Source organism: Liolophura sinensis, chromosome 7 (genome assembly GCF_032854445.1).
Source record: "Liolophura sinensis isolate JHLJ2023 chromosome 7, CUHK_Ljap_v2, whole genome shotgun sequence".
Lineage (NCBI taxonomy): Eukaryota > Metazoa > Mollusca > Polyplacophora > Chitonida > Chitonidae > Liolophura > Liolophura sinensis.
This window is the reverse complement of record NC_088301.1, coordinates 47621327-47641908: the sequence shown is the minus strand read 5'-3', so window position 1 is coordinate 47641908 and position 20582 is coordinate 47621327. Positions and strand designations below refer to the sequence as shown.

Below are 20582 nucleotides of genomic sequence, written 5' to 3'. Positions count from 1 at the left end.
AAGGAATCCGAAATCAGTACGAGTGTCGAGGATTTACTCAAATTTGCTACAAATCCGTACATGTTGCTTGAAATCAACAGTTTCAACAGAGTTCTGTCCGACCACTGCCTGAAACAGTCAGAAGTGCGACGTGACGTAACAACAAGTCGACTTCAGTTGACACGATTAGTGCCGTGTGCAACACAAGTAGAGCCGTGCGCAGAGGCAATCCTCCGCGCGAAAATAAGTCGTAAATTCCGAGATATTGGGAGGTGGAGAAATTTGAGGAGAGCAGAAGAGGAGGGGTGTTTAGTCTTGTTTAGGTGAGAATTTCGATAGAATGTTCACAAAGCAGGCCGTTGGATGAAAAAGCAATCAGTCGTGGTCTGTTCGTTGCAAATGGAGACGGATTGAGACTAGTACAAAACGGATTCTTGTCGCGTGGGTTAGCTCACATGGCGTGGTGAAGGCAGAACAGCATGGCGGCTGGTTATCAATAGTTGTGAAATACCGCGGAAAAATAATCCCAATGGCCTTTATTCGGATGCTTCTTGATTCAGATGAAAGTGAAATGTAGAAATAAATGTCAGTTGTAGATTTAGACGTTTGTTTATTGCCCCCATTAAAACTTAATAGTTAGCTAAATGTTGACCTGGTTTCTTAGGCGTGTGTCCTTATTTTGGAGCACATGGTGACTTGAAACCACGTGGGCCTGCCCCATATCAGAATGTGAAAGAAATGTCTTCACAAATTATCGAACATATTCACATCTGGAGAACAATCGTAACGTGTTGGTACACAGGTCTTGTCCCAGTAGGGCCTATATAGTTATGACATAAGACACCCATCAAAGCGGTGAAGTAATAACATCACTGATGAGAGAAAATGCGATCTGAAATCACACAGAGGATATAGTAGCAAATTGAACAGCCTAGTTGATAAGATATGTAGTATGTGAAGCTGCTGAAAATTTCTGGCTAAGATGCATTACTAACAGTGTGACCTTTCGCTGACATAAATGACCTGCGGTTACCAAGAAGTAAATTTGTCGCATGTTAAATGTATACACAGTTATATGGACCATATATCATGATATTATTTGAATTGTATTTCGGATTTAGTGTTTGTCAAGTGCTGTCTACCAGACAAGTCATTATCAGTAATCAGCTGCCATAGTAAGATTATTATTGATTGCCCCTTGATTCAAGAATCCTATTGTTTTGTTGGATGGTATTTTCCTAATTTTTGCGGAAATCTGCAATCCAATAACTGCACTTTTGCCTTGTCAACAACTGTATATGCCACAAGAAAAACTCACAGCTGTGGAGAATGCCTACTGTGATATTTCTCTTTGTGACACTCTTGAGTGTATGCAATGAAGGTGTAGAGAATGGTCTTTTTAGTTACTATACCGCAAGTTCTGCTTCTGTATTGATCAAAATTATCCTAATATCAGTGTTTAATTTTATTTTCCCATGGATTGTCAGTATCGTCTGCAATGTTAAAGTATCATCAAGGGTTCAGTTCCTGACATACACATGCTCTTATGATTACGTGGAGAGAAAAATTAATGCAATGGAATATAAAATATCATAAGAACAGCTTGTAGCATATGCACAGAAACAATTCATATTTATACTATGTACTGCCAATTATTCAAGCAAAAAATAATAAATTGTCTTCTAATGTACATTTGAATTCAGCCTTTATCAACAACAACATGTTTGAGCCAAGTGTTTAGACAGGTAAAAGAAAATTTACCTGTTGCCTCAGGCAGGTTACCATAGGAAAAAAATAATAATGGTACCCCTGCTATCAAGGCATAACGAATGAAAAGTACAAATGAAACGTTTAAAATTGTCAGTGAGTGAGTTATTGATATAAACTCCATACATGTTGATGCGAAATAAATGTATTATTTATTAACTTCATTCAAATTCAAGAGCTGTTGCAGCACAAGAGCTGAAATAATTTCTTCATTCTAGAATGGTTTGTCGTAAAGTTCGGGAAATTTACATGCACATCTCCTTGTTTAGTCCTGTATGCATGTCAGGCTATATATACATGTATATCTTTTCTCCAGCCCCTTTCACTTGACCAGCTTCACACTTTCCAGGTGTGTTGCTGGGGACCAAAATAGTGAAGTGTTCAGTATTTGAAGAAAATGTGTTCAGCATTACCACATACGTGGAAAGACAGAAGCACAATACTCCCTCTCTTTCAAAGTTGGGAGTCAAGTCCAGCTCATGCTGGCTTTCTCTGCGGCCGTAAGTGGGAAGGTCTGCCAGCAACCTGCGGATGGTCGTGGGTTTCCCCCGGGCTGTGCCCGGTTTCCACCCACCATAATGCTGGCCGCCGTCGTATAAGTGAAATATTCTTGAGTACGGCGTAAAACACCAATCAAAAAAAAAAAAAAATCAAAGTTGGGAGTACTGTACTCCCTCTGAACTTCTGAATTTTCATCTCAAATAATACTAAAGAGTTGTTAGGCTGAAATGACATTCTTGATTATTAGCTTTTAACTTCAAATTGAAATGAAGGATTAATAACACAAGCTGACATTAGCTCTTGAGGCAGTCTCTTGGCATGAAATTGTCTTTTTGTTGAAGTACCTTTATGAAAACTTTAAACATCATTTGCATGCAAAATTTGTAGTTTTAAAACCAGAATGACTAATGTCTCCAAATAATTGTCTGGTAAATGGAAAAGAACGCAATTGAATTGTCAGAAAGTGTTGGCGTGCTGAACTCAAAATTCTGTATGTTATGTAAATGTTACGAAGTCTTACTATGAGATCTCTGTCTTCATAAGAACTGCTTTTGTCTGACTTTTTGGGTGTTGTTTTGAAAACTGTTTTCAATTACAGTATGTATGAAACTAAGCATTTCCAATAAAGAAACTAAGAGGCACAGAAATAGAGTAAAGCATACACATGTGGACATTTACACAATCCATGTATTTAGCTAGCAGTCCTAATTTCACAGATCCTCCAATATCCCCATCCCCACCCCCAAACATTCATGGTCTGGTCTTCTAGCGACAGCTGTAAACTTTGTAAATAAGCTATAATTTTGTATTCAAAACTTGTGAAATGCTCTGTGGAGGCTGCCAAAATGACTACTATGATTATGTGCAGAGCTACAAAGTTACCTCCCTTTGACAACAATTCTGCTTGTTCATTTCCTGTATACTGTAGACCACGTTTTCAGGCAGTAAACAAATTTACCTTAATGTTGCAGTGAAGAGAGTTGAAGATGCACTAATTAGAGAGCATAATGAAGTTCATGATAGTTTTTTTTAATGTTACTTATAGTTATGTTACAATTACCCTAAATATTTGATGTTTTGTGAATGAGGAACTTCTAAGATGTCAAACAGAAACTTAAATCAACATAATTGTCAAAAATGTAGGTGCACTTCGACATTCAGTTTTAATAATGTCTTAATGGTCTTGGTTCCTGGTTTCCCACCACCATTATGCTGGCCTCTGTCGTCATGAAATATTCTCGATTACAGCATGAAACACCAATAAAGTTAGCACTCAAGAAGTTAGGAAATTTTTGAAAAAGGAAAAACTAAAAATTGGGAGCATATGCATCATGACATCACTTTTGTTCGCTTGTATATGGTACAGAGACTGCCTATGTACTATACACTGAGTGTCGACATCAAATCGCAGCCAAAATGATATGGAAGTAAATGTCATAGGAGGTGTCTTAATTTTGGCATGCATGTAAAGTGCAGCAGTACAGTTCTATAGTTGATACTCGGTGTTTATATCCATTCCCGTACTATTAGTTACAGTGTGGTTACTCAGTGATAGGGTACGCAAATATATGGTGTCAATAATCCTCATATTGGGCAAGGTGTCATATAAGTATTATTGACACATATTTATACCATAAATAACTCAATTAACAAATTTTCCTCAGAATCAGTGTGAAGATAAATGTTTGAGCTGAGGGGTGGGGGTGGGTCTCAAAAAGTATTGCATTTTGGGCTCATATTTTGCATACATGTAATGAGGGGGTGGCCCATTTTGTATACTCTTGGGAGCATGTTTATTACTGTAAATTACAACATTCCTGATTTTGCGTCTGTGTTCTGTATTTGAGCCCATGCTACAGTAAATGTTTAGGTACTTCTTGTACTGTAATGTTCTACTCAATGTTGTAATGCATGGTCGATTGGTCAGGATGTCGATTTAATTGAATTATTTCATCTTTTTTCATTGGGGGAACCTTTAAATTGCCACCCTTATATATGAATATTGAATTCAATTCTGACACCACCAGCTCTGAACTGAAAAAACGCATCTTGACTCAATTAATGTTTAGGTAACAAATGCAGTGTTTGAAATGTTAATGAGTACATTTATTCTGTAACCAAATTACAAACTATAAAATTTGAATGAAATTAAAATCGATTTCTTTTGAATTAAAAATCTTTTTGAATCTTTTCCCTTCTGTCTTGTACATGTACCCTGTGAGTATACCCCATCAACTCTCCACGGGATAATTTGTAAGTTGTGCTGTATTTTCTCACGTTTTTGCTCTTACAGCAAATTCCGTATCTTGTATATGAAAACATTTTTAAAGACAGAGGAACTTTTGGTGGTCAAAGCTGACATTTGATTTACCTTGAGATCATCGTAATTGGCTTAGAAGTGATGAATATCTTCTCCAAAGTACTTTAAAAGATCTTGATCAAAATTTACATTCAGACAAATAGGGTCCCCCTGAATTAATATATTTCATAGTTAAAATGCCATCTAGCACAGACTGCAGGTGTACAGGTTAACTGCCTTCACAGTTCACAAATTTGCCCTGGCCATTAAAAAAAAAAAAAAATGCCACGGGAAAACAATATTTTTCTGAAAAATAAATTTGCCGCGGCAATAATATTTAAGGTAAATGTCTGCATGAACGCACCTTTGCTCCAATGTTTCTTTGAAGTCACTCAGGGGCCTCCGTGGCTCAGTCGGTTAGCGCACTAGGGCAGCGCAATGACCCTGGAGTCTCTCACCAATGCGGTTGCTGTGAGTTCAAGTCCAGCTGATGATGGCTTCCTCTCTGGCCATACGTGGAAGGTCTGTCAGCATCCTGCGGATGGTCGTGGGTTTCCCACGGGCTGCGCCTAGTTTCCTCCCACTATAATGCTGGCCGCCGTTGTATAAGTGAAATATTCTTGAGTACGGCGTAAAACACCAATCAAATAAATATTTAAATAAATTGAAGTCACTCGGGCACAGCTATGCATCCTTACATGTATATTTACTACTCTCACTCATGTGTGGAGAGTTCCCACTGATGCCGTATTTCCCTCACACCAACATAGTTCATTTGTAAGCCTATAACTACTGCAATATTTCACTGACACATGTGAACTACAGACATGATTTTTTTCCGCTTTTTTCTTTGTTCAGTTTCGATTAATTTACCTGTTTTCCGCAGATTTTTCTAGCTTCCGAGGCCTAGGCGGCCCCTGGACCCCGGCCTTTTTGGGCTATGATAGTAAATTTCAGCTATTTTCTTGGTTCACCATAATCATGTCTGGAACTACTAGTCAAAAATCTGTTCCACCTGTGTTGTTCCAACTTTCTAGATCACTTCTAAAATTTTAAACCGAGCCAAGTGCTGCGAAAGTCATATGCCACTACAGTTTGGTTTTCGTTTATCAATGGAGCGAAGGTGTCATCATGCAGGACTAAAGGTCTGGCAAATTTTGCATGCTATTTGAAAGCACAATCCTTCCTCCCCCATTGTACATTCGATGTAATGGATCCCCCAATCCATCAAGTTTTGTCTTCATTTCGTCTGGAAATTTTTACTTCTGACAGCTACATCTTGTCACTTACAGGGAACTTGCACCACATAACTTCATTTCCATCCACTGAGCATTGCACTATTTTTAAACCATCATTGGCAAACCTCATCTCATTCTGTGGAAGCACGAGTAGGCTTTTAGGCATTCCCAAAATCACATTTTCTACTTGTCAGATTTTATTCACTAACTCACTAGACTAAAAAATTTTGAGATAATGTTTTTAGTTTGAATGAACTGGGATTAACATAAGGAATGACACTGGCAAAGCTATCATACTTTGACTTTCACATTGAATGAGCTGATGAATGGCATATTTTAGAAGGCCAACAGAGAGAATGATTGGCTATAAAGCTGAGGAAATGTTTTTCCAATGGACTGATGGGTCTCCACTGGGCTAGCATCATGTCCTGCTATTCGCTTTATATTTTTAAGTGTTGTTAATGATGCATGTAGGCTAATGGCATATGTAATAAGGGAAAGGAGCGGGGTTGTATGTAAAAGAATTGCTGCTGGTTCTTTTTACCAAAATAAGTGAAATATCCTACATGAATTCACTGGCGGGTATTGCGTAATTGATCAGATTGTGGTCAGTTGAGCAACACAAGGTGTTGGAAGAGTTACGGAGAGAGAAACTGCTTTTAATTTGTCTGATCGACGGTAAGGAACATTTACTGCATCTTCACATGCGCAGTAAACTTTCCCTATTGTAAATCAATGTCAACTGAGTGGTCCCCATAATCAACTTACCTGGTCTGAGTCTTGCCAAAGCAAAAACTATCCATGACAACCATACATATTCACAAAATAAATACATTTTCAGACACTAAACCCACTGTTGCTGCCATCTCCTTTTGATAGTCTTGCATAAAAGTCAAGTAATTGATAGGAGTTCAGAAATAATATGGTGTTCAAGGGAGATAATACCTAGCTATGGCAATCATCATAGGAACACTAGGCAAGTCTAGGTGCCCATTTGGCTGGTTTCCTAACCCCTGTCGTCAGATGTAAGACGTCAGAATAACTTTAGTCTCATTCATTCTTGCAAGTGATCAAAATGTGGACAGACAGCTTATGGTCACAATGGGTACAGTGCTTGAAAAAGTGTTTATTTTGTGAATTTATGTGGTTGTCGAGGATGGTGCTTAGTGCGCCAAGAACAGATTAGCTGATTATGGGGATCACTTAGTTGACATCGATTTACGCTAGGGACATTTTAATGCACATGTGAAGATGTGGTAAACACTTTGTGTTGCTCGATTTAAGAGTTTCATTCCACAACTATTTAAGATGGTGCGTCCAAAACTACATGAAGTGCAGTATTGTGTGATACGCATATTTTAAGATGTCGTGATATTTTGAAACACGTCGTGCTTTCAGTGACATCACTTCCCAGCGCCTGAGGATGAGTTTTCCAACTGAACACAGGTTGATAAAATAAAGAAAATTAACATGCTTACATTAATTTTTTGAATTCGGTCCTTGGGTGTGAGATACTGATGTACAGGTAGTTTGTTAAACATGGATACCACCATGCTACTATATAGGCACTTAGCCCCACAGTATTGTAAAGTCATGGGTAGATTGATCTTATGACTGGGAACAACATTGGTTTTGGCAACTTCAGAGCTGCTTTTAGTTGATCTGTGGGTGTTTGCGATCACCAACATCTGCTGACTGAGCACTAGCTCGAAGTTGAATATGTTCTACTTTTCTTTGAACCAAAGCTTCTAGTTGGGCCAATCTATGGATTCTAACACGTAGTTAAACATTTTGAAACATCATATGCAAGTGACAGTCAGGCCAAGTGAGTTGGACGTCAGAGCTGACAGTGGCCGCCAGTCATAGTGTATTTGTGCGCACAAAAATCCTAAGGTTTTCTCAAACTTTTCCACATAAGTATTACACGCACGTCGACTTTGTGGCTTTAAGTTTAAACTTAATAAAATCTAAATTTGAGCTTTTCATCTACAGGATGTCTGGTGGAAATAAATGCTACAAATGTGGAAAGCCTGGCCATTTTGCGCGTGAGTGCAAATCCAAAGTGTTTACACGTGGAGGTAGTGCAGGAGGTGGTGGTGCAGGAGGAGTGGGAGGAAGAGGTAAAAAAGCTTACATCATAATCATTAACTCATATTCAGTGTTTGTTTCTTTATTGTTTTCTTATTTGCTTGTTTTGTTGAAATGTGAATTTCGTTAATTATTCTTTCTGATTCAGACTTTGAGGATAGCCTAAAAGTATAGTAGGCCTACAGGTACAAGGCTGTTCATTTGACGGGAATTCGATTCTTGTCACGGTTCCTGATTCATAAACCAAATGTATGGGAATCTGCTTAGATTTCCGTAAGAAAGTCACAAAAATAATTTTCAAATTGACCAATTGTTGTCAAATTCCCAGTTCATAACTATGCCTCCTCTCAACAAGTGGAAGTATGATCGTAAACATGGCTATAATACGCCTTTTGTTCAACTTTTTTTTACACGTGATTTTGAATGGGCTCTGTTGTTGTTTGCCGTGATAACCTTCAAAACATACAAAAACTAGAACCTCTACACTGTCGGACAGAGATCAAAATGAATGGTGAGCTAATCAGAATTTCGAAATGAATCGATTTACTATTTTATCCTACATTGCAAGCGAAAGGTTGAAGCAAGCCTGCGGGAATCCATTTAGATTCTTGTGAAGAATTACGAAATTAAAGCCCACAGGTAACTTTAAAACAGAGCACCACAGTGTTCAACCATCACATGTTTGGAATTAGAATTAGATTCACTTTAGATCCATTTTGATGATCATCAGATTAGATACATGTGTATATTCCACATAAACACTGAGGATTACTTCCTTTAAAATGAGTAGTTAAATTTAAATGTGTTGACATTCTGAAATCATTGCGCGACAAACCCTGTATTGCCACTAATAGGGAAAAATGAAGTTAATCCAGTCTCCTGTCAAACAGGTTTTGAATTAGTGTTCTATAAAAATGAACATCTTTGATTTCCAGATATGTCCGGAAGTGAGTTGTATTTCTCTTTCATACCGTTGGATTTTTTTTACACTGTTGTCGTTAACATTGTTCTTTTATTGATTCCTTCACATACTGTCCATCCATTAGCTATTTTTCATGACAAGTTTATGGAACAATGTTTGTTTTCCCATTTTGCGAAGCTAATATTATTGTTTGTTACGTGCTGTTTTGTGCACTTGTTTTTGACTACACTGAGATGTGAAACCTGCAACAGGGATCTTGGACCAAGTTGGGTTTGCATTGAAATTTTCTTTGAGTTTTATTAAGTTTTCTTGCATTCATTGTTGAACCAATCTGTGTTTGTTGAAAGCTGTTGCAAAGTTGGTATTGCAAGGAACATGGAATTGCATTGTTGAAATCCCCAGCAATGGATTAAAGCATAATGGCATGGCCGGACAAACCAAGACTCCACAAAGGATTTCTGAACCTGGTGCAGGTTTCATGGACTCCCATGTGGAAGAAAAGAAGTGCCTAATTCATCTTGCTGACTAAAGGAAGAGACTTCATCCCACAGGACCCTAATTATCTCTCCTGGATTTTCGATTTTGTAGAAAAGTGTTACAAGTGTAATCGTTATGGACACTTTGCTCGCGAGTGCAAAGTAGATGTTGATCGTTGTTACAAATGCAGTGAGCTTGGTCATATTGCCAAAGACTGCCCTAAGGAAATAGACTCTGGTATGTATCAAATCTTGATCATCAAGACAGCTGCATGCCTAATTATGGAAAAGTTTTTGTTGTTTTGTTTGTTCCAGAGAATACACCTGGCCTTTTATGTCTTAAATCCCTTCAAATGTTGCTCATGTGTGACCTTTTGAAAAATAAATTAACGTTGAGTCTGATACAAGAGCTATTGTTCGTAGTTTTTTATGACCTATACACCCATGTAATTGTCTTGGCCAAAAATATGTAACTCTCCAAGATGTTCACCTGCTGATGTTAACCATAAATATACCTAACTGTTGCTGTATAGAATTCTTCTTTGACTGTTTTTAACTTGCAAACTGATTTTCTTACTAAACTGAAAGTCAGTGAAATGTCAAGATCACAGTTCAAACCATCAGGCAGGAAAACAAAGCCTTTTTCAAATTTTGTAGATTTGCAGTTAGTCTTGCAAGTAAACTTTTAAGTGAACAGACTCCTGTGGAAACTTAGAAATGATCACTGTACATTATAAAGAAGCATAGACTGAGTAGGTATTTTTGGTTTTAAACTGTTTCATGTGTAGCTTACAAACTGATATTTGTATTTTGATTAAACAGTATTTTGAGATGTTTTGTGCTGTAAAAGTATGGGACATTGTAGCTGAGCACAAAGGAAAACTCTCCGATCTCTTATTCTGGAAATCTAGGCCTAATGCGTATATTCAGTAGGGCAACAAGTTTTCATTTTATGGAGTTTTTTTAAAAGAAATTGCAAGGCTGTGGAAAGAAGAAAATAAGCAAAACCTGAACCCCTATTAGAGCTCATATTTTGTAAATCTATAATGATATCTATTACCAGTTATGGAATGGGATGGTAGAATTTCAGGAAATCCCTTTGTCACCAACAAGACTCACAGTGCCCTCTTCTAGCGAGGTGAATATATGAACAGCATTGAATGCCATACAGTGTTAAGCCACAGAAGAGCTAAGAATAGCTGAACATGGCTGTCCCCAAATATTTTATCTCTGCCATGTCTGTTCATCACCTGCTTACCCAAAATAATTCAGAAAAAAAAAAGTATAAATATTATGAACATAATTAACACACTTTAAAAATTTCGATTTTTGTGGAGTTTATTATTTGAGAGTTTTCTTTTCTTTCAAAGTTAGGTAAGATAACACCTGCACATTAATTTGTGCAAAGTGAATGTTCATGTAAATTACATTGGCAGTTTGTTTTTGATTGGACATGGTGTTCTTGACCATGGCCATCGTGAGTTGAATTGTCAGTTACTCAGACTAAAATTTTTGTTTTTGTTAGTTCAGTAACTTAGTTAATTGGTTCATATCGGACTGTTTCAGTAGAAACACATAAATTTAAAATTCACTTGTTCTCAAACACAAAGAGTTCAAGTTCAACCCAGTCTGGACAGCAAATTTTGTAAATTCCCCTGCTCTCACTTGCCAGTGGTGCTGATGGGACCAGTTGCAAAACATGGCATTCATTGAAGTCATCTTTGCCTGTAAGATTTCAAGTCTACATCACACGTATTAGTGTTTGTCAGTAACTTGCATAACAGTGTTAAGATCTTTCCAATGATTAGTATAAATATTGAATGGGTTGTGCACGGACACAAAATCTTTTTAAGTTCAAATTTTTCTTTTAATATCAAATGAGTAACATTATCCCTTGTACTACTTTCCAGTTGCAAGCAGATGATCATCCTTGTTTGGTCAGTTTTCTGTGGCAATAAATTATCAAGTCTTTTTCAAGATTGCTTTGTTATGTAAGCTGGTATAAGGTGTCAGCTTCTAAACAGATGAGGCGTGAGCTCGAGTGTTCTTTGTTTAACTTAGCATGTTTGCATCAAGATTGGCACCATTATGTATATTTGAGGTTCGTGTCTTGCATTCAGATAACATTTGAAATGTAAACAAGAATCTATAATAGTCCCCATTCCCCTCTAAACAAAAAATGTACAGTCTAGTAGTGGTGAGTTTGTGGTGGAATATATTTACATGTATATATGTGTTTACAACTGGCATATTTCATTGGTCTTCTAAAACCTTTGCATCTATCATTTATTCGCTTTTCACATCTTTTAAAGTAATAGGTTGATAAAATGAGCTGAGTAGAACACACTAGGGAAAAATTATCCAGTGTCAAATGAGGACCCCAAGCTTAGGCACGAATTCAATTCCTAATGAATTGCCTATTCATTTAGGTAGAGAAGTTTGGAATTGAGGAAAGTTATATTACAGCCTAAAGTGGAAATTTAAGTAAAAGTGGTTTTCCACTTTTCATGGGTTACATTCAAATTTAAACAACTTGGTGCTTGGACTTATTTTAGCTTTACTTAAAAGATTATTTTATATAGGTAATTCTATGTTTTTGATTTGTCAAATTGTTGACTGAACCTGTATTCAGGACTGGTTAATGCACTATGCTTTTTCAAGAGAGAATTCTCTATACATATTTTCTTTAACATATGGGTCGGAGGCTTTTTGTTGGTGGTCAGAAAAAAAACACCTTTAAATTTCATGTTTTCAGCAACAACAAAATAGGCATTGATGAGATATAAGTATAGAAATCTATTTGCACCCTTAAACATTTCTGTCCAAGGGATGGTTTTTAAAAATGTTAAGTACATGTAGCTATCTTCAGGCTTTTTTGTTCAACTGATGGTAGCAGGTGACATTGCTAATCAAGAGTTTACATGTACAGTTCTATTTCAAGCAGAATTTTATTGTTACACTTCATGAAAATCTGTACGTAATGTTTATATTAGCCACAAATTTTGCTTTTCAATACATATATCAGTATTTATACAGTGTTGTAATATTGTTTTAGAGCTGTGTGAAAGCTGTGAGTGTGACAGCTTTGTGATCTTCGTAGTCTATTAAAAAAAATGCAAACCTCAGACCTCAGACCATTTGTGCTGCAATATGCAATCCTAGATTTTCACAATGGAATCAGAATGACATTTCTGTGTAATATTATCACTGCATGTTTTTCGTTGGTTTTCAGCTTGCCTGTACAAGATACAGGTGTAGCTTGTCATACCTTGAGCATCAGTGTCCAACAATAGTAAAAGGAATGTTAAGGGTGGTATCTTATAAAGTACAACATGTACAGGTATTTAGCGAAGGCTTTTCATACATGTAAAGGAAGGGGATGATCCATTGTTGATGCCCTGTATTAATTCCTGTTACAAAATTCACGACATGGTCTCGTTTGTATGGGAATCGCTGGTAAGGTGGTTATCTGAAACAGTACTGCATGTATTGAGCTCGCGTTTTGCTTACATACATGTATTCCATCTTTGATGGTATATGTGTATATTTATTACTATAAATTACAAAATTCACCGCTTATTCCCTTGTGTATTACAAACGGTGTTAAAAGTCTTATCTCTAAAAGTACTGAGTGTATTGAGTTTAAGTTTTGCATACACGTAAGGGAGATGTGCCATTGTTGAAGCCCATCACACCTTTTAAATGGCATCCATGTTAGGGTAATTTTTATTATGTTATGTATTTAGCTCAAGTCTTGCATTCATGCGTTTCCAACGGACCATGCTACCAATCCTGTTTTTTATTTATTTTTTATTTTTTTTCATGTGTTTTTGTTCTTCACCTGTAACAGGTCAGCAGTTCTGAAAAACTACTGTGATATATTTTATGCACTTCACTTTTCAACATACAAGAATTATTGCCACTGTGGGGTGAAGCTACAGTGCTCTGTTGTGATGACAGAGGAATCAGTTTCTGATTTCATGGATTTTTGTTTTAAGAGAGATTTGCTTTTAATCCTGTAATTATTTCTCAGGTGCCTGCTATAATTGTGGGAAGAATGGCCATGTGCAGCGGGACTGTCCTTCTCAAAGTAATAAGTCCTGCTACAGATGCGGGGAATCTGGGCATTTGGCACGAGATTGCCCCGATGAGAAGCAGCAAGATGGCCGCAAGTGTTACACATGTAAGGAGGTAGGACATCTCTCCCGAGACTGTCCGGATGCGGCTTCGGGTGGACAGTCCCAGTCTATAGATAAAACCTGCTACAGGTAACATGCAGTTCCTAGTACACTAAATTCTTACCTGTAATGCTTTTAATAGTAACACTTTCCAGTTATCTTCATTACTGTTGAATTCTTTTAACTTGTTGGTTTCTTCAAGTTTGGCATTTCTTGTTCAGGCCATGAATATGCACAAATTGGATGAAAAAGAGAAGTAGACATTGAATAGTCAGAATATCTGAAATGTACAGATTTTGAACTTAAATATAAGGCCTTGTTATGTTTTTTCATGTTTCGTTGTAAGCATGGACATAGACTACAAGTTACAGAATGACCTTTGTAAAAATTTCTAATCATTGAAATAAGTATTATCTTTTCTCTTCCATCTGAACATATATGTGCAGTTTAATCACATAACTAGTATATAAAAAAAACTTGGAATTGTTTATTTTCACTTTAAAGGAGAAGAAAATTTAAATATCAAACAAATACCATTGAAAAGAGTATGCATTTCTTCGCATGTGCATGCCATAAGAAAAATTCTGGTATGTACCTCAAGTTGATTAATTATAAATAAATTCAGCGCCAGAATCTGCTGTGGGCGTCTTCATTTTCCCTAAGAAGTAGTCCTGAAGTCTTCTATGTTAGGAGGAGAATTTCTATCGGAACTGCCGGTACTTCATGTTGCTTTAGTGATTTCCGCTTGATGATCGGGAGACAGGAATCTTGGATGTAGGTTCCATGTTTACACGAACAAGCTGGCAGGTTTAACGACTCTTATTGGCTGAGAGGCAACACACCCCCAGCATAAAAATATCGCAAAATTATGCAGCAGGCACCACCAGACGGAAAAAAATGTGCTAATTTCAGCCCATAGTGCCATTTAAGAAATTTTCTTCTCCTTTAATTTGTCATAGGAAGGTACAGCCATCATTAAAAATTTGTTTGTTGCGGGCTATTATTTTAAAGTTGTTTTGGTCAGTTGGCAGTTTTTTTTTTTTTTTTGATCCTATGAGATAAATTACAGTACATGGCCTAGAGTTTCTTTTCCTGATAAAGTTGGTTCTTTTCGCACAGTATTGAGTTGGTGATGATGAAGAAAAATAAGCGAAAGATTAGCTGTTAGTTATACACATTAAACATACTTCGGGCCACCACATGTTCAAACCTCATACTCGCACGGTTGTGACAGCTGATTGACATGCCTTTACATCAGTAAGAGCATTCAAACACTTTGGTGTATTTCAAACGGTGGGCAGGGTTTGCTACTAAGAAGAGAAACATTTATGAGTTTCATGTTAAAACGTGCGCTACATGTATGTGTAATGTATGCTGAAAGTGGATGAAAATGATGTCCATTTTAAATGGGTTGTATCTTGACAAAACTGTATGAATATATTTTCCTCTGAAGGAACTCGCCACTGAATGGGGTCTTTCTGTTTACAAAATTGTGGCAGGGATTGACAGAATCTGAATTATCCATGACAACAGAGAAAGTTACTTTAGCAGCAGTGTGGCTTAAGCAAGCGTAAAAGTGTTGATATTAAAGCGCCTTTGATAACTTTTTGGTAATTTACAAGTAAGTCAATGTTTATGTCAAAAATCTTCTGTGCGTTGAATATTCTGTTACAGCTTTTGACACAGTGCTTTGCAGTTGAATGCATATATGAAATCCCACTTCCTGTAAAGACAATCCTGTTTTAATAAAATGGCGATCATAAACTCAACATTCATCGCTTAAACATTGTATTCACATTGTTGGAAATTGATGCCTATTATCAGCTTCACACATTGAGACGCTTTTGGCTGGTGTGAATTAATGTCTGTTCATCCAGAGTGGCCGTTCTTCTGTAATGTGATCATATGTTGAAAAATATTTAAAGGAGATTCTCAAAACTCGCAGGCTCCACAAGTACACGAGATGCTTGTATTTGGTCTGTCAAATCAATGTTCGGTCAGAATGTCGATTAATGTTTTGGTTTATCTATGTGACTATGAAAGCAAGTTAACTTTTGAGTCCTGTATGTTACTCTCTGAAAATACCCTAAATGACGTAAGATTTCGTCTGCAAAAGTGCATTTTTAGAGGCAAAGAAATGTCACAATATATTTCTGGTGCTGAAGCTTACATTTTCCGAGTAAAATATCACCCCTTGTTCCAAACAAACCTCAAAACACCTTGTTGAAATCAGTAGAGTACTCAGAATCAGGGAAAATGGGAAAGCTAATCTTTTATAAAATTCATGGCCCTGTAGTGTATTTGAGTATTTTAAAATATATGTGATATGCTTTATGATTAGGGTATGTTTGGGGCATGGATATTCAATCTTTGATTGTAGGTCATCTTGATAGCATTTAACAAATAATACTACAAAATGACTGATTGCACCTGCTTTGTTTGTAGATGTGGCAATACGGGACACATTGCTAGGGACTGTGAGGATGCAGACAATTCCTGCTTCACGTAAGTTTTAAGCGTTGGGTAGTTTCACTGCAGTCGTATTCAACTCCTCATTTCTCAGCCTACCATATAGGGAAGGGAGGAATTTTCACAACACCTTTGTGGTTTCATAAAGTATGTGCACTACTCCCTACTAACACAGACCCTCCTAGCAACAGTGGGAGTCGAGTCTAGCTTGCGCTGGCCTCCTCTGGTCGTACATGGGAAGATATTCCTGCAGCTCCAGATGGTGGTGGGTTTAATGTCCCCATGATGCTGTCCAGTGTCATGTTTGTGATATCCTTTAGCACGGTGTAAAACCCCAAGAAATATATCAAGCCTTACTAAAAGTTAAGGGCCAGGACAGAGCAAAGTATCTTTACCTTTTATCTTGCTCTTCAGGTGTGGATCTGGTGACCACTATTCTCGCGACTGCCCAAACCGTGAAGAAGATGCTTCTGCAGGAAGTGGCTCAGCCTGCTACAGGTAGGAAATGTCTTTAGCCATAAATTACTTGTTATAGTAGGGGATACTCAGTGGCTGATCAAGGCGAAGTTTGAATGTGTCAGGCGAGTGTGGGGGAATGGAGTTTGGGATCCTAAATTATCAAGTTCACATTTTCCAAAAAAAAAAAAAAAAAAAAAAAAAAAACTCAGTAATTAAACTTGTAAAATTCTCACAAATGAACCTTTTAAGCCGTTCGAGTAATTTTTAGAGCACAAAGTGACCACTCACAAAGGATAAAACCCTGTACAACAACAACAGTGAAGATTGGAGTGATCACACAGGAAGCACATGATACAGTTTACTTAATCTGTACTTTTAAGTTGAAACTAAAAAGAAATATTTTTTAACTTGCCAATGAAAAGAAATATTTAAATTTAAAGGTCAAATTTACCAAAATGATTTAATGTTTTGTAAAAGGCAGTCCTTGGCATTCAGTATCAGAATGGACACATAATTTTTATTACTTCTTATGATAAAGGCTAAAAATTGTGCAACATAGGGCAATGGAATCCAGTTAATCACATACAAGTTATATTTTAATGAACCAGGATTTGATGGGTATCGTATGATATTTAAAAAAAAACAAAAAAAAACAAAAAAAAACTCTGCCTTCAGATCAGCCACTGAACCTAAAATTTGTTTCCGGATTGACATTTATGCCCGTTATGCAATGACAAAAACATACACATAGCTTGAGGCAAACGTATACATTCTAGCAATTCTTTGTTTCCGCACTAAGTTTATTTATATTTGAATTCATGTCTAACTTACTTAATCTTACAGATGTAAGGCTTTGGGCCACTTTGCCCGTGATTGCCCGGAGCAAGGCAGTGCACAGGATGTGACCTGTTACAACTGCAAAGAACCTGGTCACATTGCCAGGAAATGCCCGAAGCCGCAAGTCGAGTCTTAAGAGATGGGATTGTGGAGGATCATGGCTTGAATGCCTGGAGAACACAGACAGGTCCATCAGGCAGCTTTTCTGATGTGGGTGGTGATTTGGCCAAATGCGTTGCCACCTGGCCTGTGGCCCAAAGCTGTCTTGAAGCTGCTGTGTAAAATGTAATATACTACTGTCGAGTGAGCCCGCCCTTCACCCCATTGTTACCACAAAGTTTAATCTTAACGTAGGTGCCTTCCTCTTTGTTTTGATGTATCCCCATGCTGGGAGGTTAGATTGAATTTTAATGTTTTTACTATTATGGTCAGTGAAGCTTCAGTTGAGGTGAGGAAGTGTCCAGCTGTGTAGTTTATGTACAGAAATGCTACCTCGTGTAATCCTTGCTACATGTATGCGGACTGAAAGACAGTCATCCGAAGGGTTGTTGAGATTGTGCTGTCTGACTTATTTTTGTAAATTTTGGGATGACCTAAAAGAGTTGACCAAGAACACAGGCAACATACATCATCAGTAATGATGAAAAAGATTTATTAAACCTTTTGAAGGACTTGATTGTTGAACTAGTAGTTGCAGAGAAACTGCTAATAAATCCTTAACAAAATTTATATATCACCTGTAATTTTACAGTACGCCCGGTTTCTGTGTGTACAGTTGTTCTTGGTCAACACAGAGATTTAAACCCACTAGAGTTGTGTAGTGTTTATTTATTAACATAGCCATATGTGTATGGAGAGTCATTAATTTACGAATATAAATTCTAAATTCATTCTTGTCTTAATAACTGTCCATGTTGGAATGATAATGAGTCCTGGGTTTTATCATGTGTCCGATTGCGATCCGTGATAATACCAAGAAATCTTGTATTGAATTGGTCATGGGGAATAAAGCAGTAAGGTGTCTGTGATCTGGGCAGAATAGAGTCGTGAGGAGATTTATCACCAGTATATTAATACGTATCAGCCAAACATTCCATAACTGAATGTTGGTGTAATGTTGCTCAGTTCTCACAAACTAAGAACACAGGCTTGGTTTAGCATCAACATGGACTATTAATACTGCCTTTACTGTAGTTTTTGGTCAGGTATTTTAATAAAATTCTGACATTCTAACATTAAGTCGATATGTAATTCCACATTAGTGCTGTTTACTGATTAAGGGATATTTGTATACCAGAAATTACCCACAGAGGCCTGTTCGTTCAACCGGTATGTGCCACGTCAGTCTGTTGCCATTTTCTGCTGGATATGGAGTTCACTTTAAAAAACAAAACGAAAGCAAAAGTCTAGTCGGAATTGAATCTATTGTTACTGCTAGAGTAAATCCAAATTTACAAGCATTTTGAGCAAATGTACATGTAAATGCACCAGCTGGAATAATTTTGTTTACTTTTGATGTGAGACTACATGTATCAGAGTTCTTGGCTTGTTGACCAGTGAAGTGAACCCATGGAACGCGAAATGTGTGATCCAAAGGCCAAAGCCTGGAGACAGGAATGTATATAGAGTTGAACAACAGTTGTATTTTGAACAATGAATAGAACCAGAAGTCCTTGATTGGATGAACTCCTCAAATCTTATTTTTCTACCTTGGCTGGAATGAGGCAGGGGCAGATTTTCACCAGAAACAAGCCTCAACTAAATCAGTATTTACTGTGTTTTGGGGCACTTTACGGCACAAGTCTATGTATACATCTCTAGTTTTTATCTCGGAGTTCAGCACCAAATTTTGTTTCATGGATTATTGTTTATAAAGAAGTATGCATTGTTTTTTTTGTTGTTTTTCTAGTACAACTTGTACAGCTTATGACAAAAAAAAAATCGTTCTTAAATTTAAGGATACCTTGCTTGTTAGTTGGTGGGAGTTTGTGGAATAAAAAAGAACTATTTAAATATAATTTTCCAGTATCTTGATTTGTTTTTTATTAATAGGAATGACCTCTGTTAACAGCTGTAGCTCTTCAATCTTGTCATATGTTAATAGGGTGTTTCTTAAAGGAAGTTCAAATCTAACTTTGGTTAGGGAATTTGTAAAGATTGTGCAGTCTAACGTTTGTTGAAGACCACTTTCCTTCACCAAAATATCTCCACATCAGATGTAGGATAGTTTATCAGTAACTTGCCACAGGTTGGTTTTCTATGCCAGGTACTCTGGTTTTCTCCACAAACAAACTGACCAACATTGCAAAAGTAAAAAAACACGCTGGAGAACTGTGTTATAAACAAACAGTCCACCATGTTGTTGATCGGATCCTGACAATATTATCAGCCCACCCCCATTGGATCCTACATATATGATGGCTGCGTGATTAATAGAGAAGCTTGATGATGTCCTTTTTAACAGTAAAGAAATTGCCACACACCTGGAAAGGTCAGAATGAAAGTACCAGTCGGTTCATATGTCGATACATTTGTTTCTGAAATTTGTTGTGCAGTACCCTTCTGGTACACTGAGTCCTTGAAAGTTTTGGTCAGATGGGCCAGATATTTTTCTTCACGAAGGCATTCCTCAGCAGGTGTTGCTGTCCTTCTAATGTAATTGTTAAATGTATTGATGACTTAGAACAGTATTTAGGCCTACAGTTACACATCACAACACACATTTTCTTGTACCTTCGCATCATATAGGCCTACATTTGGTCACCTGAAATCGCCTATAAAATGTGTCTCCGGATATTTGAATATCCGGAGAATATTTGAATATAGAGCTTAGGCGGCCCCTGTACCTTCAACATATATATATATATATATATATATATAATATATAAAAATAAGTGTACAGATATGATAGAGAGATTCTGTTTCCCCTTACAAACATTTAATGACTTTCCTTTGGAAAGAAGAAATACTTCTTATGGCTAAAAACTAATGGGCGTTACAATGACACTCAGTCAATTACATATAAATTATATTTTACATCAAAAGTTTAACCACCTAAAAATCATCCAAAACTTGTCTGCCTTCCTGAACGGCCAGGGATCAGTTTCACAAACACATACATGTATATGACAAGTGCGATAAAGAAATGCCGCTTTATGAAACTGGGCTCAGCACATCGGTGGCTCTGGAGGCCCTTCATCCCTGGCCAACTGGACTGGTGGGGGAACTTCAACTTCAGCTCCTTCGCCACCCCAAATGTGATGTTTGATCGAGGAGAACTAATGTGCAGTGCATGTATATTCCAGGTGGGCTGTCTGAAAGAAAAAAGTCATCTTGACCTTTGCTTACTGGACAGAGATAATTACCTCA

The 20582-nt window shown here is 37.2% G+C and overlaps 1 protein-coding gene across 3 annotated transcripts; it reads left to right on the top strand.

Annotated features, from left to right (window-relative positions):
• Positions 1-231: 231 nt before the first annotated feature.
• LOC135470028 (DNA-binding protein HEXBP-like) lies at positions 232-19231 on the top strand. Of its 3 annotated transcripts, none has more exons than XM_064748723.1 (7): positions 232-302; positions 7777-7904; positions 9383-9508; positions 13304-13538; positions 15894-15953; positions 16332-16415; positions 17220-19231. In XM_064748723.1, exons 2-7 carry the CDS (start codon positions 7778-7780, stop codon positions 17347-17349), a joined length of 762 nt encoding a protein of 253 aa, XP_064604793.1. In that variant the 5' UTR covers positions 232-302; position 7777; the 3' UTR covers positions 17350-19231. The 3 variants fall into 3 exon arrangements, with proteins under 3 accessions (XP_064604793.1, XP_064604794.1, XP_064604795.1); XM_064748724.1 differs by lacking the exon at positions 9383-9508 and adding an exon at positions 8808-8819; XM_064748725.1 differs by lacking the exon at positions 9383-9508.
• The last annotated feature ends 1351 nt before the right edge of the window (positions 19232-20582 follow it).

Bases quoted from the DNA above. Each gene is read 5' to 3' on its own strand.
- LOC135470028 (XM_064748723.1), top strand. From the start codon at position 7,778: ATGTCTGGTGGAAATAAATGCTACAAATGTGGAAAGCCTGGCCATTTT. The intron at 7,905-9,382 runs GTAAAAAAGCTT...TCGATTTTGTAG, and splicing joins AGGAGGAGTGGGAGGAAGAG to AAAAGTGTTACAAGTGTAAT. The intron at 13,539-15,893 runs GTAACATGCAGT...CTTTGTTTGTAG, and splicing joins ATAGATAAAACCTGCTACAG to ATGTGGCAATACGGGACACA.